This window comes from Myotis yumanensis, unplaced genomic scaffold, assembly GCF_028538775.1.
Source record: "Myotis yumanensis isolate MYYU_CA2020_CCGP unplaced genomic scaffold, mMyoYum1.0.hap1 SCAF_17, whole genome shotgun sequence".
Lineage (NCBI taxonomy): Eukaryota > Metazoa > Chordata > Mammalia > Chiroptera > Vespertilionidae > Myotis > Myotis yumanensis.
The window spans coordinates 32,728,844-32,751,611 of NW_027223768.1; the positions used below are offsets into that span (position 1 = coordinate 32,728,844).

The 22,768-nt window shown below is 38.0% G+C and overlaps 3 protein-coding genes across 4 annotated transcripts in view; 1 reads left to right on the forward strand and 2 right to left on the reverse strand.

Moving 5' to 3' along the window:
* LOC138995880 (testis-specific gene 10 protein-like) overlaps nucleotides 1-7,072 on the forward strand; it is a 53,685-nt gene extending 46,613 nt beyond the window's left edge. Inside the window, exon 17 of the mRNA XM_070396655.1 lies at nucleotides 6,893-7,072. The gene's annotated coding sequence lies outside the window, so the exon portion shown is untranslated. The remainder of the gene's footprint in view (nucleotides 1-6,892) is intronic.
* The window catches only part of LOC138995884 (membrane cofactor protein-like), a 72,980-nt gene extending 55,500 nt beyond the window's left edge, over nucleotides 1-17,480 (reverse strand). For both annotated transcript variants that reach the window (XM_070396674.1, XM_070396675.1), the window contains exons 1-6: nucleotides 17,451-17,480; nucleotides 15,019-15,204; nucleotides 14,564-14,672; nucleotides 9,501-9,586; nucleotides 6,963-7,160; nucleotides 1,800-1,982 (exon numbers count right to left, since the gene is read on the reverse strand). In XM_070396674.1, coding sequence (XP_070252775.1) covers nucleotides 1,800-1,982; nucleotides 6,963-7,160; nucleotides 9,501-9,586; nucleotides 14,564-14,672; nucleotides 15,019-15,172 — 730 coding nt within the window. In that variant the 5' untranslated portion in view covers nucleotides 15,173-15,204; nucleotides 17,451-17,480. The remainder of the gene's footprint in view (nucleotides 1-1,799; nucleotides 1,983-6,962; nucleotides 7,161-9,500; nucleotides 9,587-14,563; nucleotides 14,673-15,018; nucleotides 15,205-17,450) is intronic.
* Nucleotides 17,481-19,019: 1,539 nt separating this feature from the next.
* The window catches only part of LOC138995889 (complement receptor type 2-like), a 78,094-nt gene continuing 74,345 nt past the window's right edge, over nucleotides 19,020-22,768 (reverse strand). The window contains exons 22-23 of the mRNA XM_070396681.1: nucleotides 21,422-21,522; nucleotides 19,020-19,748 (exon numbers count right to left, since the gene is read on the reverse strand). Of these exons, the coding sequence (XP_070252782.1) occupies nucleotides 21,429-21,522 (94 nt within the window). The 3' untranslated portion in view covers nucleotides 19,020-19,748; nucleotides 21,422-21,428. The remainder of the gene's footprint in view (nucleotides 19,749-21,421; nucleotides 21,523-22,768) is intronic.

Below are 22,768 nucleotides of genomic sequence, written 5' to 3' on the forward strand. Positions count from 1 at the left end.
GAGGTCAGCCCGGGCTAATGCTTTCCCCACTATTCCTCATCTCTTGCTTTTCCTGAAACCAAAGAGAAGCCAGAGATAGCAGCACTGGAATCAGGAAGACAACTCCTTCCACCACATGAAAATAATCTCTCAAGTCTTAGGCTGAGTGGTTGAGTAGTCCCTGCAAGAAATCCTCCATTTCATTTCTATACATAATGACTTTTCCTGCCTTTAAGTTGGAATGAAATTTAGTTTCTGTTACCAAAGAGAAATGCCCAGTAAAGAGAAAAAGAATAATTGTATGAGGTAGTATAAATACCAGTCTTGTTCTAGAGACAACAGAAATTTCCCAGTTCAAATTGTACTGTATAAAAAGAACTTGTAGTCTGGGAATGACACACAGTCCTGGACCAAGAAGATACCTTTAAATGTGGCAAATGAATTAAAATAGCAAAGTTAGCCCAGCTTCCGTGGCTCAGTGTTGAGTGTTGACCTATGAACCAGGAGGTCACGGCTCCATTCCTGGTCAGGGCACATGCCCGGGTTGCAGGCTTAATCCCCAGTATGGGGCATGCAGGAGGCAGCGATCAGTGATTCTCTCTCAACATTGATGTTTCTATCTCTCTCCCCCTCTCCCTTCCTCTCTGAAATCAATAAAAATATATTAAAAATAAATAAAATAGCAAAATTGGTGACACAAAAAGCATACATGTTAGAAAACAAACGCCACAGATCTTCCTCTTCACCAATATCAATTAAGTCATATATGAACTTCCTTTAAGAGGCTACCAAATGCCAGGCATTAATGCTAAGTGGGTTAAGTGCAACCAATTTAAGCTGTATTATCACCCAGTTAGGAAGGCATTAAGTCATTTTACATGTAAGCAAATACATTAGAAATTTAAATAACTTGCCCAGGTATGCATACCCGTTTATATCTGTGGAATATGGCAAATAATTTTAGAATCAGTAAAAATAACAATCAAAATGGCTATAAATATGTTCTTTCTCCTTTTACTAAAAGTGATGAATGAGTGTTAACATGAATTCAAACAATTTTTGTAAAATATAAATATGACTTAAAATAGGTTATGACATTGAAAAACATAATGTAGGATCAATCAATTGAAAATGATCACTTTTCATTTATATAAATTATGACTTCTGCCCTAACCTGTTTGGCTCAGTGGATACAGCGTCGGCCTACAGACTGAAGGGTCCTAGTTCGGTTCCGGTCAAGCGCATGTACCTTGGTTGTGTGTACCAGTATGGGGTGAGTAAGGAGGCAGCTGATCGATGTTTCTCTCTCATCGATGTTTCTAACTCTCTATTCCTCTCCCTTCCTCTCTGTAAAAAAATCAATAAAATATATTAAAAAAATAAATTATGACTTCCATTCTTATTTAGGTAAAAATTCCCATAATTCATTAAATTTATACCAAAAAAGGTTACTAAACATTTTTATACATAAAAATTTGAACAAGATAAATTTATATACTTATGTGATATACTTAGTTATATACTTATATAATTTATAAGTGTATACTTATAAATTATAGAAGTATACATATATACTTATATATTTATATACTTATGTGATATATTATACTTAGCACATAATAATGTGCTAAGAACCCTATGAACACATACAAAATCACAACAGCAAAAGTCTATATGAACTTTGTGTCATACATCCGTCATGGATAGGAATACAAGATAGTTAATTACTAAAATTGCTTCTTTTCAATTATGGTGTATCACTGATATTTAATGTCAAAGAAATAAAACCTTAAAAAAGAAAGAAAAGATATAATATGTACCTTTAATACATGTGGGCATCTCAGGCTCCCAAGTACTGTTTCCACCGCAGAACACTGGGTTGCTGCCATTAAGGTAGAAACCCTTCAGGCATTCAAATGCAACCTCATCTTTGTAGAAAAATTTTTCTTTCATTTCTGACAATGGTTTTCCATATTTGAGTACTGGTGGTTCACACTGTACCACTAAGAAGCAGAGAAATTTCAGAATTAATAGAAAGTTGCTTTAACCCAGTGCTAGAAAAGATAGTGCAAAGTAGAAATTTCCAGTGGAAAGAGAAGAAATGAAAGACAAGATGCTAATTTTTTAAAAAAGACTTTTTTATGTGCCCTGGCCAGTGTGGCTAAGTTGGTTGAACATCGTCCAATGCACCGAAAGGTCGCTGGCGTGATTCGGGTCAGGGCACGTACCCAGGTTGCAGGTTCCATTTCCGGTCAGAGTACGAACAGGAGGCAGGTGATCGATCGATGTTTCTCTCTCTCTACTCCCGCCCCCTCTAAAATCAATAAAAAATATTTTAAAAATCTAACTTTTCCCACCTAGAACAAACAGTCATTATAGATCAGTGGTTCTCAACCTTGGCTGCACATTATAACCACCTGGGAATCTTTTTAAAATCCTGATTTCTGGGCCTCATCCTCCGGAAATTGTTTCTGTTACTAATGTTGTGGCTCCACTCCATAACAAAGAGAAAGCATTTCCAGAGGATGAGGCCCAGAAATCAGGATTTTAAAAAGATTCCCAGGTGATTCTAATGTGCAGCCAAGGTTGAGAACCACTGTTATAGATTTTTTTTTTTTCCCATACATTTTTTTCTACTGCAAATTTTGAGAAAATCTACCAGGTACAAATTCTGGGTAAGTTCAAATGCCACTTGTGATACTCGTTAGCTCTAAAGATTTTTAAAAACTTCATGCTAACGCTGACTATGATACCCTGTGATATGTTTCATTACGATATGTTTCAAAGGGCCGGAAAGACTCTGGTGAAAAGAAAATAGTTGAGCTGAAATTTAAAAGCTGAAAAGAAGCTAGCCATGCAAAGATATGCAAAGAAAATACTCTCAGGTGGCAACATCCCATATGAACTGGGATGTTCAAGAAACAGAAAGGCCAATGGAATTAGGGCCATGTTTTCCAAACATTTTAGACTGAAACCTAGAGATAAAAAACAAACAAACTAATTGTAGGTTGTGGACCATTACATAAACACACAGGGCTGAGATAAAGTTGAAAGTTAATACTTAGACTTGTTTTTATGTCAGACATTTAAAAAGGTGGTTAGTGGCATCTTTGTGGGGTTTTTTTAATTACATTTTTGTAATTACTAATGATATTGAGCAAATTTTCATTTCCTTTTTTGTCATCTGTATTTCATGTTTGGTGAAATAGCTATAGTCAAGTCTTTTGCCTATTTTAAAAATTTGTATTGTTCTCTTACTGAGCTTTGAGAGTTCTCAATATATTGTAGACAAAAGTTCATTCTCAGATGTGTGCTTCGCAGATATTTTCTATTTGTTGCTTTGTTTTCATTCTCTTAGTCTTTTGCAGACCAGAAGTTTTGCGTTTGGAACACCCAATTTGTTAAAATTTTGAAAAGAATCATGCTTTGTGGGCTGTATTTAAGAAGCCTTTGGCTAGGTCACAAATGCCTAAGTTTTCTTGTAAAAGTCTTAGCGTTTTAGGTTTTACATGTAAGTCTATGACCCATTTTGAGTAAATGTTTGCGAATGGTGCTTACATAGGTTCTGGTTCTCCGCCCCCCCCCCCCCCCCCCCCCCATATAGAAGCCAAATTGTGCCTGTACCATTTTTGAAAAGAGGATCATTTTACCACTGATTTGTTTGCATATCTGAGATGAAAATCAACTGGACATATTTGCAAGGGTCTAATTCTGGACTCACTATTCTGTTCCATTGTCCTATACAGCTATATACCTTATAGTAGACTTTATATAGACTCTTGATATCCGGTAGAGTGCATCCTTCAATTACATTCAAAATTGTTTTGACTATTCTAGTTCTTTGGTCATTCCATATAAATTTTAGGATCAGTTTATCAATTTACAAAAAGTTCTGCTTGGCTTTTTATCAGGATTGTGCCAAATTTATACATCAAAAACAGAGAATTAATGTCTTTATTATGCTGAGTCTTCCAATCGATGACCAACGTATGTCCCTTCATATATTAAGGTCTTTCTTAATTTCCTTTATTAGTGCTTAGTAGTTTTTAGCATTCACATCTTTTCACATATATTGATAGATTTATGCGCATGTATTTTGGAGATGCTCTAAACCAGTGATGGCGAACCTATGACACGCGAACTCATTTTTTTGGTTGATTTTTCTTTGTTAAATGGCATTTAAGTATATAAAATAAATATCAAAAATATAAGTCTTTGTTTTACTATGGTTGCAAATATCAAAAAATTTCTATATGTGACACAGCACCAAAGTTAAGTTAGGGTTTTTCAAAATGCTGACACACCGAGCTCAAAAGGTTTGCCATCACTGCTCTAAACAGCAATTTTAAAATTTCAGTTTCTATTGGCAGTTAGTATTATATAGACATGTAATTGATTTCTGCAGGTTGATCTTTTCTTTCACAACCTATCTAAAATTAAAGTCTTTGGAAGTGTCTACACAGACAATGTCATAAGTTTAGAGACTATTTTATTGCTTCCTTTCATACATATAGCCTATTTCTTTGTTGCCTTGTTGTAGGACCTCCAGTAGGATGCTGAATAGAGTGGTGAGAGCGAATATACTTCCCTTGTTCCCACCTTGGGAAGAAATAAATTAGTTTTTACCATTAAAATTAATGTAAGCTCTAAGATTTCTATAAATGCCTTTTATCCAGTTAAGATTTCTAGTTTGCTCAGAAGTCTTATTATGAAAAGGTGATGAATTCTGTCAATTGTTTTCTGGGGGCATCTAATAAGATGATCATGTTGTTTTCTTCTTTGAAGTCTCTTGATATTATAAATTACACTGATTAATTTTTAAATTTGGACCAACTTTGCATTTATGGGATAAATCTTAATAGGTTATGATGCATTATTTGTATTATATATGATAGGATTTGATTTGTTAATATTTTGTTTGTATAAAGTTTTGGTTCTATATTTATTAAGGCTATTGTTTGTAATTTTCTTGCAATGTCTTTGTCTGGTTTTGGTATCACTCTAATGTTGTCCTTATGGAATAAGTTGAGAAATATTCCCTTCTCTTATATTTCTTGAAGAGTTTGTGTAGAGGTGCTATTGTCTGTTCCTAAAATGTTTGGTAGAATTCCCCAGGTATGTCATCTGGGTCTGCAGTTCTCCTTGAGGGAAGGTTTTAACTCTCTTTCTTTAATAAATATAGGACTATACGGGTTACCTAATATCTTTCAGTAGTTTTGGTATTTTGTGTCTTAAAAAAAGTATTTTCTTTGATCATAGGACCACCTTATTGGGCTAATACCATTCTACTAACAAGAAAACTGAGCCTTAGAGAGAGAAGTAAACTTAGCCAAGCTAATCCAACTAAGTGGCAGAGCAGGGTTTAGAAGTTACAAAGTCCTTTTTTAAAAAAATATGGTCCCATGTTTAAAAGCGTTTTAGTGAAAATTTTGGGTGAAGATTCAAGGTCAATCTCATCGCACTCAGTATTTTCTCTTCACCCACCCCTCTCCTCACTCCCCTCCCCTTTGGCAACCATTATCTGTTCTCTGTATCTATGTCTCTGTTTCTGTTTGTTAATTTGTTTTGTCGTTTTAGATTCCACATATAAGTAAAATCATATAGTTGTCTTTTCTTTTTGATTTCATTTTTATAATACCCTTTACATATGTCCACTATGTGGTCTCCATTGGCAAGATTTCATTCTGTTTATTGTTAAGTAATACTCCATTGTATGTGCATATGCGTTTGTGTGTAGGTATCACGTTTTCTTTATCCATTCATCTATCAGTGGACACCAGTCATTTGTGTCTTTCCAGGAATTTGTCAATTTCATTTAAGTTGTCAAATTTATAGGCATAATGTTTTTTGTAATATTGACTTATTATGCATTATTCCTTACATCTACAGGATATTCAGTGTTGTCTTCTCACTTAAAAATGTTTTTATTGATTTTTAGAGATAGAGGAAGGGTAAAGGATAGAGAGATAGAAACATTGATGACCTATTGGCTGCCTCCTGCACACCCTCTACTGGGGTTTGAGCCTGCAACCCAAGCATGTGCCCTGATTGAGAATCAAACTGATGACCTCTTGGTTCCTAGGTTAATGTTCAACCACTGAGCCACACCAGCTGGACGCATTCTTGATATTGATAATAAATATCATCCTTTTACTTGTCATTCTAGCTGTAGGTATATCTATTTTATCAATCTTCTCTAAGAAGCAGGTGTTAGTTTCACTGAATTTTTTGTACTATTATATGTTTTCAATTTCATTGAATTTTAGTTTTATTATTCTGTTACCTTGTTTTGAATTTACTCCCTAATGCCTTAAACAATGTTTTTTTAAAAATGTGTGTACAGCCAGCACCGGTTTGGCTCAGTGGATAGAGCGTCGGCCTGTGGATTGAAGGGTCCCGGGTTCGATTCCGGTCAAGGGCATGTCATGTACCTTGGTTGCGGGCATGTCCCCAGTGGGGGGTGTGCAGGAGGCAGCTGATCGATGTTTCTCTCTCATCGATGTTTCTAGCTCTCTATTCCTCTCCTTTCCTCTCTGTAAAAAATCAATAAAATATATTTTTAAAAAAAGAATTAAACATTTAAAAAAATGTGTGTACAGAGTTTATCATTGTTTTCAGTAAGAGAGTCAGTCTTTTACAATTTATTCCACCGTTACCTATTGTGATATATCTCAGACATTTTAATATAAAAAGAACTTATTTTTAGCCAGTGTGTGTTTAGTTTTTGGTCCTTCCAAGCAAAAAACCCTAACATACATGTACACAGTAGTTCACATTGTATAAACTGAAGTGCCAAGAACATGTTGGAGGTGGGGACTCCTACAACTAGAATTATTTTTGTTTCAACTTGTCATAAATTAAAAGTCAATTTAACAGGAGGAGGAAGCACATATGACTCTTTGTTTACTTATAGGTAAAACTATCTACAAAGTGTTTCCACTGTATTTACAAATGAAGAAGGAAATAAATGGAAATATCATTACCTTTACATTGAGGAGGGTCACTACTCCATTCGCCAGGCCCAGAACAAGAAAGCTTGCTCTCTCCAACAAGTGAATACTCCTGAGGTCCATCTGAAGGGTCACAAGTATAAGTCACTACTTCATTAAATTCAAATACAACCCTCCAGCTATTCGTGCGTTTTCCATTTTCTATTATTCCAGGTTCTGCACAGAAAATCTCTAAGGGGGTGGGGGGAGAACAGAGGAAATGAGTGGAAAATGATAGATTAAGACAACATTTAGTAAAATAAATTCAATAAATTCATTAACATGTGATTTCTATAATCTAGTGGTGAATCTACTACCCATTTAGTTTGTTTCTGTGAGAAACTGTTATTACCCCAAAGTCAAACCATGTAGAAATGAACTTTCAAAAGAAAACTGATTTTCTTAAATACCTAAATGAAATACCAATATTTATCTATAAGGCTATGCTAAGTTTTGTTCTAGTCATCATAAGGTTTGCTGAAAATTTGAGGAGAAAATATGCATGTGAGTAAAGCTTCACTGATAGTTGAGAAATGCTTTATAATTTATAAATATTTGCTAATTCATTGGTTCACAATTATACTAAGTTATGTCTTTTTTTTCACTTGAAATCTTACGAGTATAGTAAAATGTTCCAGAAGCTACAAAATGAGTTATTTCACAACAGATTGAATCTGAGTGTCTTCCTTTAAGCCAGATTTTGAAGAGATTTATGAAAGTGTAAAACAATGCTACCATTCTCACAATTTGTTTTTGGACATTTTAAAATTTTTTATAAAATATAATTAAACATGCATCGACTTTACTGTTTTTTTAAAAAATTTATATTAATGAATAATTATTTTAGAAACTTGTTTTCATTCCAATATAATAAATATCAATAGACATAAATCACATAAAGTGAAGCTCTTTGGAATCTTTGTTAATTAAAAACATAAAGGGCAAAAATGTGGAGAAAAGGGAGCCCTCTTACACTGTTGGTGAGATTGTAAATTGGTGCAGCCACTATCAGAAACAGTTGTGAGGTTCCTTAAAATATTAAAAACACAAGTACAATTTGACCCAGCCATTCCACTTGTTGGCATTTATCAGAAGAAAACAAAAACACTAATTCAAAAGATATATACACCCCTAGGTTCATTATAGCATTATTTATAATAGCCAAGGTTTAGAAACAACCTAGGTGTCCATCAATAGATGAATGGATTAAAAAGGTGATACACACACACACACACACACACACACATATATATACATATATATACACACACATATATATATGTATATATATATTTATATAATACTAGAGGCTTGGTGCATGAAATTTGTGCCATCAGCCCAGCCTGCACCCTCTCCAATCTGGGACATGCCTCTCACAATCCAGGACTGTTGGCTCCCAACCACTCACCTGACTGATTGCCCCTAACCACTCCCCTGCCAGCCTGATTGATGCCTAACTGCCCTCCCCTGCCGGCCTGGTTGCCCCCAACTGCCCTCCCTTTCAGGCCTGGTCCCTCCCAACTGCCCTCCCCTGCCGGCCATCTGGTGGTGGCCATCTTGTGTGTTGGAGTGATGGTCAATTTGCATATCACTATTTTATTAGATAGGATACAAATATACATCCATATGCAATGGGGTATTATCAGACAAAAAAAAAAAAGAATGAAATCTCATCATTTGCCAATAACATTGATGGACTTAGAGGGTATTATACTAAATGAAATAAGTCAGAAAGAGAAAGAAAATACCACGTGATTTTATGACATGTGGAATCTAAAATAAGAAACAAACCAAATAGAAATAGACCTATAGATACAGAGAACAAACTGATGGTTGCAGAGTAAAGGGGGCTGGGAGGATGGGTAAATAAGGAGAAGGGGAATAAGAGGTATAGATTTCCAGTTATAAAATAAATCAATGCCAGACCAGTGTGGCTCAGAGGCTGAGCTTTGACCCATGAACCAGGGAGTAATGGTTCAATTCCAGATCAGGGCACATGCCCGGGTTCCAGGCTTGGTCAGCAGTATGGGTTATGCAGGAGGCAGCCAATCAGTGATTCTCTCTCATCACTGATGTTTCTATCTCTCTTTCCCTCCCTTCCTCTATTTGAAATCAATAAAAATATATTTTAAAAAATGAATCAAGTCACAAGGATGTAATACATAGCACAGGTAACCTATAATAATAAAAGCATAATATGCTAATTAGACCGGACGTCCTTCCGGATGAAGCCGGGGCTGTGAGGGAAGCCAGTGCTGGCAGATGGGGAAAGGAAGGCCTACTCTTGCATGAATTTCGTGCATCAGGCCTCTAGTACAATAATAATGTAATACATTTGAATAGTGACAAATGGTTGCTATACTTATAGTGATTTCATTGTAAGGCACATAAATAAACGAATCACTATGCTGAAACTAATATACTATTATATATCAATTATACTCTACTTTTAAAAAATCAGCATAAGTGGGTCCCCCAGGCCAGAAATATTGAGAATTGCTGGTCTAAATTCTAAAGTGGAAATTTACTTACTTTCACATGTTGGGATATCACCGCCCCAATACACTGTGTCTCCAGAAAGTTTACAAGTTAAAATTGGTTCACCTTTTAAGAAATAACTAAATGAAGGGGGGAAAAAAAGGTTACTGTTTTATTTACCAGTTAACAAGATGTACATAATAAAGAGGAACATTTCATATAAGTTGTTTTCTGCACTATAATAAGTTGAGGGGGAATTTTCTTAAATAGCACACTATCATGAAAGCTCTAACCAAATCTGGAATTTAATTCAACAGTCTCTGCATTTGCACGCACATGGGCCAAGAGCAAAGATATCTAAATACATCTGTCATGCCTGGCAGGCTGGCCTCTTTGCTCTCCTGGGCATAACACATTCATTTCCATGGCTTTGCTCCTTCCATTCTGCTCAGTCACACCACAGCTCAGTACAGAGACAAGGCTCTGGAGCTTGCCTACTGGATTCGAGTCCCAGCTCTCGCACTGGCTGGTTAGTTGAGTTTGGGCAAGTCCCTCCATGTTTCCCTTTCCACATTCCTCATCTATGAAGAGGAGATAATAGTATATATGTCATGGGGCTGTTTTGAGTATTAGATGAGTTAATAGTGAGTGCTAGGTAAGTTTTAGCTCTTATTAATACAGGCATACCTCAGCGATAACATGGGTTCGGTTCCAGGCCACCAGCATCAAGTGATTATCACAAGAACTCGAATCATACAAGACTTTTGGTTGACCAGTGCATATGAAGTTATATTTATACTATAAAGTAGTATATTAAGTGTTCAATAGCATTATGTCTAAAGACAGAATGTATATAGTTTAATTTAAAAATGCTTTATGCTTAATAAAAAAAAAGCTAATCATCATTGAGCCTTCAGCCAAGTTGTGACTTTTTTGCCGGTGGAGTGTTATGCTTGGATATTGATAAAAATGCAATATATGCAAAGTGCAATAAAGCAAAGCACAATAAAACGAGGTATGCATGTATTCTTTACATCAGGATGTGTTTCTTAGGATAGCTCAGACATACTACTTGATGAAATCTCTGATTACTTAAATTCACAGTACTCTCTTCCTTCTGGATTCTCATTGCAATAATCATGAACTACTATTTGGTACTTCTCCTTTACTATTTTGCCGTCACATCTCTCTGTCTATATTGTATTTCTCAATAAGGATACAATTTCTGAGAGAAAAAAATCTGTGTCTTAAATGTTTGGCACCCCTCAAAATGCTTTAGCAGTCGCTCTGTATATAACTATTAAATGGATGTTCCATTATTTTTACTTGATCAAGTTAAAAAATAGTGAAACGGTTTGTACAGTTTCAGAAGGTTCACTCATTTTCTCCATATTTTAGTGTTTTCAGAGAGAATTCTGAGGAGATGGCAGAGTAGGACTTTGTCACTGCAACTAGACAACAATTTCAATAGCAGGATCTGCTTGATTTAACTATTTTTGAACTAGTCTATTGAGGGCTTGAAATTTCCCGGCAAAGACTCCAACAAGTAAACATAATTTCAGTAAATTTCAGCTCTCGGGAAAATAGCAGCTATACATCCCCCACCATCCACAATGTGGCAGGCAGCTGTGTATGTATTCCTCAAGCAGCCTGCAAGAGCCAGGAGGACAAAAAGGCCCTGCCCTACAAATATCAGAAAACTGTGTGCTGATTAATGCTGTGGATCACAGAGAAGTGGACAAAGAGATGGGAGGTCATTGTAGCATCTGCTTCTCTAGCTGGCCCTTTCCTCCCCAGCTGAAATGACTTTCAGGGGATTTAAAGATCCTGCACCCTTTTCTCTCCATTACATATTTTTCTTTTCCTCTCTCAGGAGGCAGACAATAAAAACCAGGATCTTCAAAAAGAACTACATATATATAGAAAATTAGAAATTGGGTGCATGTGCTCAGGGAAAGGCTCAGAAACAACCTGAGAAGACCTTCAGTTTATACCTCGGGTTGATCCTCAATGAATGTATCCAAAGACAATACCAAAAAATAGCAAGGTCTAAGGAAGGTAAAGAAGCTGATTTCTAGAGTTACCACATTATTAGATTCAATTATGCAGTATTCCTAAAAAATAAAATGAATCACAAGGCATGCCAAGAAAGAGGCATGTATGATCCATTTTTTTAAAAAAATCAACTGTCCCTGACAAAGGCATTGGTGGCAGATTCACTAAACAAAGACTTCAGAATAACTCTGAAAGATGCACAAAGGACTAAATGAAAACAATGAAGGAAGGTTAAGAAAATGATGTGTGAACAAACTGAAATACCAATAAGCAGATGAATAAAAAACAGAAAAAAACAACAAAAAGAAATTCTGGAGTTCAAAAGTACAATATGCCTTGAAAAATTCACTAGAGGTTTTAAAGGTAGATTTGAGCAGGCCAAAGAATGAATCAGTGAACATGAAGTTAGGACAATAAAAACTGTCTAAAGAACAGAAAGAAAAAAAAAAAATGAAGAAAAGTTAACAGAGCTTAAGGGACCTGTGGGATACCATCAAGTGGACCAACATGCACATTGTGAGAATTCCAAAATGAGAAGACAGAAATGGGCAAAAAGAATATATAAAGAATATGAAGGCTCACAGCTCCCCAAATTTGATAACAGACAGGAATATAAACACCCAAGAGCTCAATAACCACCAGGTAAAATGATTTCAAAATGACCTACACTAAGACACAATACAGTAGACTCTCCAGATCTGTAGGTTTTACATCTGTGGATTTAACCAACCAAGAACTGAAAATATTCTTAAAAAGTACAGATATTTTTTTCTTGTCATCATTCCATAAACAATACAGTGTAACAACTATTTTATACAGCCTTTACATTGTATTAGGTATTATAAGTAGTCTAGAGGTGATTTAAAGTACACAGGAGGATGTCTATAGGTTTAAGTGCAAATACTATGTCCTTTTATACCAGGGACTTGGATTAGTATCAGCAGGGGGGTGGGGAGGTGTTCTGGAAATAATCCCCCAATGATACGTAAGGACTGCTGTAATCAAACACTCAAAAACCAAAGACAGAGAATCTTGAACTAGGAGAGGGAATAAATCATGACATACAAGGGGTTCTTAATAATATAATCAGTATATCATCAGAAAATTTGGAACCCAGAAGACAATGGGTAGATACCCTAAAAGTGCTCAAAGAAAAGAACAACTCTAAACCCAAAATACTTTACCCAGCAAAACTGTCCTCAAAGTGAAGGGGGAATTAAAACAGTCCAGGGTAAACCAAAGCTGAGGGAGCCTGTGGCCACTAGAACTTCCCTAGAAGAAATTTTCAAAGGAGTTTTCCAAGGTCAAATAAAAGGGCACTCGAAAGTAACTTTCACCCATATGGGAAATAAACTTCTCACTAACGGTAAATACATGGGCCATTATAAAAGCTTGTATTGTTTTAAAAATAGTTGGTAACCATAATTTTGTTCTCTTCACAATTTAAGAGATAATACATTTAAAGAAAAAAATTTTAGTGTAAAAACTAGCAGTACTGTAACTTTTAAAAATATATATATTTTTTATTGATTTCAGAGAGGAAAGGGGAGAGAGAAAGGGATAGAGAGATGAGAGAGATGATGATGAGAGAATCGTTGATTGGCTGCCTCCTGCAGCCCCACACTGGGGATCAAGCTTGCAACCCCGGCATGTGCCCTGACTGGGAATCGAACCTGTGACCTCCTGGTTCATAGGTCGACACTCAACCACTGAGCCACACCAGCCAGGCCTGTAACTTTGTTTTTTAACTCCAAATCTTGTTTTGTATATAAGTTAAGAGATAATGCATTTAAAAGAATATAAAAAGATGCAATTCTGAGATAGTAACAACCAAATGGGGTGGCTAAGACTCTATAAAGGAGTTAAGCTTTTGTGTATTAAAGTGGTATAAATTCCAATTTAGATTGATATAACTTTTGGATTTTAAATGTAATCCCCATGGTTACCACACAAAAAAATAGCAATAGAATATACTCAAAAAGAAATGAGGAATAATTTTTAACATTTCATTACAAAAAAGACAATTAACATAAAAGGAAGACAGTAATGCAGGAAATGAACCAAAAAGGCTACCAGGCATATAGAAAGCATATACCACAAAGGCAGAAGTCCCTCCTTGTCACAAGTTTACATTTAAATGACAAACTCTAATCACAAGAAGGAAGTTGGCAGAATGAACACACAATCCTACTATATGTTGTCTACAAGACACTCATTTGAGATCCAAAGACAAAATCAGTTGATGGATGGAAAAAGATATTCCATGCAAACAGTATCCCCCGCCCCCCCCCCAAAAGCGGGAGTGGCTATACTAGTATCAGGTAAAACAGACTCAAAATCAAAAAAGTTTACAAGAGACAAAGGACCTTAAGTATTATTAATAAAAGGTACCTAACAAGCAGATAAAACGGTTATAAACATTGACACCCAATGACAGATCATCAAAATATAGGAAGCAACAGAACTGGAGAAACACACCTTTCTACATAACAGCCATTTCTACCATAATGGTTACAGACTTCAATACCCCACTCACAATAGAGTATAGAGCCACCAGATAGAAAGTATGTAAAGAATTAAAGGACTTCAACAACACATTTCTGTGAGCCCTCCTTCAACTCTGAGACTTGTTTTGTTTTTAATAGGGTGCATGTTGCTGTCAAGGATGAAGTCACCATGATTACTACATTTGTGATGCTTACAATAAGCTGATTGTTACCTAGAGCAAGGGTTATGTAATTCGGCTTTCCTTTAAGTTTCTATTAAGTCCCTATGTTTTCAGTCTCCCTAAAAAGCCTGGGAGTTGATTGGCTGCAAGTGCAACTTTGTCACACAGAAAGCAGGTGAAATCAACTTTATGGGAATGTTTAAGACAGTGATTCTCAACCTTGGCTGCACATTAGAATCACCTGGGAATCTTTTTAAAACCCTGATTGGATTTTTAAAAGATTCCCAGGTGATTCTAGTGTGCAGCCAAGGTTGAGAACCACTGGTTTAAGAAGAGAAGAAAAACAATATTGAACCGGTAACACTTACCTTCTTTTCTCTAAGGGGCCACTTACCCATAGTTGCAATAAAAGTAAGCATCTTTATCAAACTGAAAGCCTGTTTGTGGTTCATACTGCTCATAGACTTCACCGTTAGGAACCTTGGGAGTTGGACATTGTTTTTCTAGAAGAAAATTTGCAAATTCATTTTTTTTATACAAATTTCAAAACAGATTTAATAAAAATAATTCTACACCGCTGTTGTCCATTCATGCAATAGTATTTGCTGGAGTTAACTATTAGAAGGGAAAACATAAAGTCACATTGACCCAAACCACGCCTACAAAAAACTTCCCCGGGAGATTTGTCAAAGCCTAAACACCTGTCTTGCTATCTAAAACCTCGTTTCCCATGAGAAAATCATCATTGCCACAGTGGGAAACGAATCCAAGTATGTGTTAAAAGCAACACCAGCACCACCAGAGCGAGCACACATGCATACAAAAAAAAGAAAGGTTTTATTTACTTACTGTAACAAGCTTCATCAATAGGGTACCAGGAGTTATTTTTCTCACAATAGGTGCTGAGGCCATAAAAATAGGAATAATAATATCCTGGATTACATTGATAATATACTTTCTCCCCAGGTAAATATGCAGGTTGAGGGGGAACCTTTAACTTCATAGATTGAAACACTGGTGGTTCACCACAGACACCTAAAAGTAAGGAAATACAAGCATAACAATGAAATATTTAATCTCCTTGACCAGCCAGGGACTGTGGCGTGGTAGCAGGTGGGTAGTCCAGAATAAATGGAAAGCTACTTGGTAAGATTTTAAAGACTTGTTCCCTGCTTTCACCCAAGGGTCCTAGGAGTGGGCCATGTGCTGCTCTTGCTTTAAATAGCATTGTATTCGCTTTTGGTTTGTTGGGGAATGAGCTGGATTTTTATTCAACAGTAAATTTAGGAAGCAAATATCAGTGTTTTAGGTCTGAAAGATACACCATATAGGTATGCATCATTCCCCATTTCTTTTGAAATTCATTTCAAAACTCAATTCTCTTCTAAGAAGTCTTTTTCCCCCCTCAGCCTTTTCATTTCAGTAATTTCTCTCTCTTTTTTTTTTTTTTTTTTTTACCTGTGGGCTTGAAAATCTAAAAAAAATGTCTTAGAACAATTATGTAAAATAATGTGATGGAGACATATCAAGTAAAGTCCTATGGGGCTAAAAGAATCAGGGGTCTTTCCTATTCGCCGGAAGGATCTTTAAAAAAAGGAGATAGACCCATTCTGATCCCGGAGGAACCTTCCTCCTGTCTTACACCCTGGATTGTTATCACTTCAGATGGTGAGACCAGTCAGGAGTATTCCAAACAAGTCAAATTTTACTCTTCTTTCGTATCATATTCTAAAAATCTGAAATTATAGATACCCAGTCCAACATTTCATTGCCATCATGCCCTAAAGTCGATGCGACCCTAAAGCCCTCGTTTTTACAAGAGGATTACTTGAGAGGTTGGTTTTATGAACGTTTACTGAATTCCCTGAGCGAGACATTCCCATTTACAACAGGAAAACAAATAGCTAGAAATTCTATATAATTCTGTTCTCATCCAAAGGCATAAGATCACTCTAGAATTTCCTGGAACCAGCAAGAAGGAAAGCACACAACAGCATGATTAAATTAGGCAAGCAACCTTTGTTTGATGCAATCTCAGTAACTGAAAGCATATAAAGAAAAGAGGATTCCTAATATGTCTTTTTATACAATAAAAGTGCTTTTAATAGTAACTGTTTATATAACATAACTCATCAGATTCCATGAAACGTCGCAGTGTATGGCCTTCAGCGTTTAGTTTATGAGCTGTACAATAGTACCATTGCTTACTGTTCATTTCTTACGATTCTCATTTCTCACTAGGTTTAGCTACCAATGTTTTCTTCGGTTGCTTCCGAATCTTCCCTAGATAGGACCCAATCTAATGGTGGGCCCAGGCGTGGGGCGGGGGGGGGGGGGGGGGGGGGAGACAAAATACCAATACGACTTGGGGGCAATAATGAGCCTGTAACCTTTATGTACAAAAGGCACTGCGCGCCCTTCCCAATCCTAAATCCGAGGACGCAGGGCTATTCTCACTCAAGGACTCCACGTGCGCTCCCAGCCCCGGTACAAAGCCAGCAGCGAGCTTCCAGGCGCCTCGCTTCACAAAGCGCACACCAGGCCACACCCAGCCAAGGCTCCCCCACCCCGCGCGGCCGGGCACCCACACTCCACTCAGCCGGGCATCCCCACACTCCGGGAGCACAGCGCACACACCCCTCCCGGGCACAGCTCGGGCCCCAGCAACATCCCCACGCGCAGGGCCCTCGAGAGCAAGAACCTCGTCTGCAGCACAGGTGAGGGCTCCCCATCCCGAGCGACTTCGTGCACAAACACCTGCAAGCTTCAGCTGGAGGCATTCCCTCGTCCCCCGCAAACACCCGTGGCGCCCCAGCATCCCGCAAAGCTCAGTGCCGACCACCCAGCAGCCTTCATCGCCGCCACTACAGGGACCCACCGCCCCAGCACAACCCGAGGATCTGTGGCTGAGCCTTCTACCCCAGCTCCGCACCAGCCGGGGCCAAGTCCTGCGCCTCCAACCGGACCCTGACCCTGACCCACCAAGAGCATCTCCTCCCCTGTTCCCCGCTCCCGCACCCACCGCCACCCCCACCCCCACTTTCGGCACCCTTCAGCCCGCTCCCCAACCTTCTCCAGTTCGTTTCCGGAGCGCACACCCTCTCCAGGTTCCTACCAAGGGATGGGGGTAACTGGAGCACTAGGGTCACCAAAGTGATCCCCACGAAGCACCAAGAAAAAGAGGGACTCTCGGGGGGGCGGGGAGGTGCCCTGCGCGGCTCGCAGGACCGGGTCATGTTGCGGGAGGCCCGCGGGAATCCTCAGGGGCAGCGTGCACTTACCTCCTTGACTGCGGGCACCAGACGCAACAATCGCTAGACTCACAAAGTGTCAGCAACCGCAGGTGGGCGTGACCGGCGCGGCGTGCGGGGCTGGGCGGGGCCACGCAAATGAGCAGAAAGGCGGGGCCGGCGCCCGCCTGGGCGGGTGAGCACCTGGGGGAAAGCCGCTCTCCCCTTGCTTGCTGGGTTCTCACCAAGCCTGTGGGGAGCTCTGGAAAGAAAATGAGCTGTAGGAACTCCCGGAAAAAAAAGAATAAAGCGCATCGGCCTGAAAATAGAAACCCAGAGCCTAGTGGGCCGCCTAGTAGCCAGCACCCCTTAGGGCTCCACTTTTGTCCTGGGGCCTCCAAGCGGTCAGAAGTGCCAGGGCTCTTGCTCAAATTTTGCACGAATGAGGCATTATTAGGGACAACAGCGGAGGTTTCCGTGGTTGAATGTCTGCTGCGGAGTCCCATCGAAGCCTGTGAGATTTCAAAATCACCAAGATGATGATTTCACTGTTTACTAACCATCCTGCACTCACCTAAAAGAAGGACGTGTCTTATCATTTTATTTTTTATCCAATCCCAAGGGTGTTTTGTGTACTCACAACTATAAATCTACTTTTGCCCACCCTTGTATTTACTGTTTTCTACAATCATCTGTACACAGAGCTCTGTGTCAATTATATCTCAATAAAGCTGAAAAAAAAAACAAAAAACCCTTTCCCATTTACTTCGAGGCTTGGAAATAAGTTTTTTTCTTGTTAGAAAATTTAAAGGATAGGGAAAAGGTATGGCTTGAGTTTGGTAACCTAGTTACAGGTGCTAAAGGACTGAGGTTTTACTGGAACTTTCAACCAGTGAAATTTCTACACCTGGTGTCCATCAAGCCATTCTTAATATAACGGAAGACATTTACCTTGATTTCTTTAACTTACTTTGATTTGACCCATTTGAGGCTCCAATTGATATGTTCTGAGCCATGTTGCCTAGTTTTCTGGACAAGATACATGAGGCAAGGGTAGAGTTTTCTTGCTTTTTCTCCAGTGCCCAGGCTGTTCTAGCCTGTAGTAGGTGCATAATGAATACCTATTAAATACTAGTAAAATAAATGGGTGTCGCTGTCAACTGCATTTAACACGTCTCTGCCCATTCTCCAACAGCAAGGATGTGCCAAATCCTGGGAAATTTCTGAAAGATGATGATTACAATAATTTTAGACACTAGCAGGAACAAAGCGGGAGTTATCTCTAAAAGGAATGAGCTGCAAGTGCCTGCATAGAAAACTTTCCTAAATCGGGTATTGTAAGCTGACCTATGGAGTGGAGCTAATGTCTGCCCCTTAACCTGAGGTCCTCACAGGAGAAGAACCCATGAGCCACACTGACCAGTGCTATACGACATTTTTGAAAGAAACTGGAGAAGATGCATAGAAATGCAAAGATATTTCATCTTCACAGATTGGGAGAATCAACATTGTTTAACTGTATTACCTAAAGCAATCTGAAGAAGGAATGCAATCCCTATCAAAATCCCAATGGCATAAAGAATCATACCAGGTATTTTTTTAAAGATAAAATTTATTTGAAATGACATTTTACAAGCAACCAGATGTTCTGACAAAAGCACCAAGAATGTATCTAAAGATTAAATTGTACACAAAAACTTTGGAACTGAAATTTCACTCCTATAATTAAAAGAAAAAACTTGTTTGAGTTGGAATTACTGAGTGATTATGGAAACACAGAGTATATAGTGTAAGAAAACCTCAAACCAAGTGGAAATTAAAATGAAATGTTTAACTCTATCTGAGAAGAAAAACCACTATTAAAGTAAAATCAGACTTCTCTATAAAGATATGCCCATGAAAACCACAGGAAATCCTTCATACTGTGACTAAATAATTAAAACCACACTATAACCAAAAGTATGTGGTAACAGTAAGTATGCTGATTATAAAAAAGGAAGAGTCTGCATATGAAAACAGTTCACTTTAGTGCCTTCCTAGAAAAGATGACTCCTCAGAGCTACTCGTATGTAACCGCTTATCGCCAAAGCCTGGCTCCAGGCGCATCACAGGTGAGGCTTCAGAAAGTCCTTGAAGAGCTGGTGGCAGTGACACTGGGCTCCCATCTTTCTCATCAGGCAAACGTTCCTTGTGCTGCTCGAGAATAAGTGCAAATAGGAAGTTACAGCTTAAGACATCATTTCGGTGATGTGGAGCCCATACAGATAGGCTTGCTGATATTCCAATGGTTTCTTTCCAACCCGTGTTCAGCTGCATTCCAATCAAGGAGGCACACTGAAATAAGAGTTCCTGGTTAGGAGGAACAAATCAAAGTTTAAATAACGGGAATGTTAACATTCTCTGTATAGACCAATTGTAAGTAATATAACCAGTAAAGCATCAAGCCTATTCAAAAATATTATTCCATTAAGAGGTCCTTCTCAGAGAATAGGATATGGAGCAATGAACAAATTTTATATTGATAAATATGAATAAAAGTGCAAGAGAAACTGAAGTAACGGTCTCATGCTCCTTGATTCACACATTCACTGAACAGATACTGATGTGATAGCTTTACTTTGGATCCCCACAGGTTTGGATTTAGGGGTCACTCTGGCATGGCCTCCCCTCTTCTCCTCTTTGCTTTTCCTATGACGCACCAGCAGCAAGCCAACATTTCTTTCCCCATTGCCACAGCAGTTCTTCTGTATCTTGTTCATGGTATATGTTCTTACTCCCTGATATGTATGTTACATGTATGTCAGTATATTTTATAAACTAAAATAAGCTCCAAGAAGACAGAGGTGGTATCTTTACCTTACAGATTATATACAATAAAGCATATAAGACATATTTGAGCTTGAATTCTACCTTTGCCTCTTACTGACCCCAAAACCTTGGCCAAGAGAAATTTTTAACCTTGGCTTTCTCATCTTGGGTTTTATGTGCTCACCCTGGTATTATCTTGGGACACTCCTTACCGTTCAGTGTTGTAGTCAGGGCTAAATAAGATAAGGCATGAGCGACTCTCAGGATAATGCCTGGGTATAATAAACCTTCAAGTGTTCACTCCCATGTTCTCCTGATAACCACAGGGACCCTGAATGTCGCCTGCCAATGCATGGCGGTTATTTAATGCCTCCTTTTTCCTTAAATCCCTATCATATTTCTCAACCTTCTTATCAGCTGATCATTTTACTTTCTATTCACTGTGGGAACAGAATCATCAGACGAGAACTTCCACAGATGCCTTCACCACCACATCTCCCCAGCTGCCTTCACCTGCACCCACATGTTCTGCTTTCCCTCTGGTCCCCAAGGCCACACTCCTACCTCAGGTCTACACTCCCTGCTTTAGCACTAGACTCCGTTCCTTCTAGCGTACCCAGACACGGCTCCAGCCACTCTGCCATTCCTTCCCTCCCAGTATTTCCCCACTTTCTCCCAGATCATTCTTATCAGCACACAGGAATTGCAGCATAGCTGTCATTTCTCCACTCTTAAAAACATTTACTTTGATTTCCTCCTTACTCTTAAATATTTGTTGCTTGACTATATTAAAAAAAACAGGGAATTAATTAGTTGACAATATGACATAGGTAAATTCACGATTTATATGCATGATTTTATTTTATTTTTTAAATATATTTTTATTGATTTCAGAGAGGAATGGAGAGGGGGAGAGAGAGAGACATCAATGATGAGAGAGAATCATTGATGGGCTGCCTCCTGCATGCCCCCTACTGGGGATCGAGCCCACAACTCAGGCATGTGCCCTTGACTGACATCAAATCCAGGACCCTTCAGTCTGCAGGCCAACGCTCTCCACTGAGTCAAACCATGTAGGGCTATATGCATAATTTTAAAATCTGTGCAGTGGAACCATATATAGTTAGCATTATGCTTTTTGATAAGTATGAATAGAAGGACATTTTTACATCGAAATTAATAAAATATTTCAATTTCATTAGATATCCATTTACCTTCTGGTTATCTTGCTGGGCTGTGTAGATCAACAGAATATACTTCTCGTGTCTCTAAATGAAGATCTTCTTCTATGAGGCTTTTATGTCTATAATCATTGCTAAATGGAAGAAGGAAGAAAAAGTAAAATTTTTACTCCTGCCGTAATTGCTGTAAAGATATAGCAGTTGTTTTCTTTCCATAATTCTTAACACATGGTAAGCACCTTTCAGGGATGAGTCCATTTTATTTTCCTAAGTAGCCTATGAGATAATCACTATAATCCCCAATTTTGGAAAGGCCCATAAAAACAAATAATTTGCTAGGCTGTTAAGTGTCTAGGTCAGAAGTTGACATTACACAGCTTTATCTCAGGCCTAGAACTCTAAATGACCAATAACTATGGCCCCCAGTTTAAAACAAAAACAAAAGAAGCTTTTATTTTAAGATGTGATCATACACTTACCTACTTGGGACACAATCTCCCAATCTAACTTAAAAGAGAATTTTTATATTGGATGTTTAATTCAAAATCCTTACATGGTCCTACATGACTAACCCTTTAAATGATTTTTAAGAGGACAGTTTTACTTTTCCTCTTTGACGGCATATCTACTTTGCTTCTAAAACCAGTTTGCTAAAATTAGCAAAAGACAAGAAAATGTGTTAATCCTACCATATAGAACTCTGAAATATACAGTGGCAGAGCTGCCTCAAACTGATTGTCGGACTGCAGTGAGAAGGCCAGGGAGGGTTGGGGGACAGGAGGGAGGGGAGTAAGAGATCAACCGAAGGACTTGTATGCACCCATATAACCATAACTAATGGACATAAGACACTGGGGGGTAAGGGAAGGCAGGGGCTTGTCAAGGGCGGGGGGAAAAAAAGGACACTTATGTAATACCCTTTGTAATACTTTAAGCGAAAAATTAAAAAAAAAAAAAAAAGAACTCTGAAATAAAGTATTACAAAATTACTGGGGAAGAAAGCTTACTTCTAGGGTTACTTACAGAATGTCCCCAACTACCATATTTAAGAGGTCAAATTATAAATAATATATTAAGAATATAAAAAATGATACTTTTTAGTTATGATGTTCAGATTTTATTAAAATATCTTACATGACTAGAAAAAATTAGCAGTCTTTTCTTCAAATGTTAGATGGCTTTTATAAATATTTAGTGTAGTTACTAAGCATCCATGTTTAAATGATTATTCATCTCATTTACAAAAAGTCATTAAGGTGATTGAAATGTTTGTATCAACTATCAGAAAAAAAAATTGAATTGGGTTAGAAAATAGAAGTAAAATGAGAGTGATGCTAAGCAATTTAGTGTAACATATTTGGTTCATATCAACATAGGCAC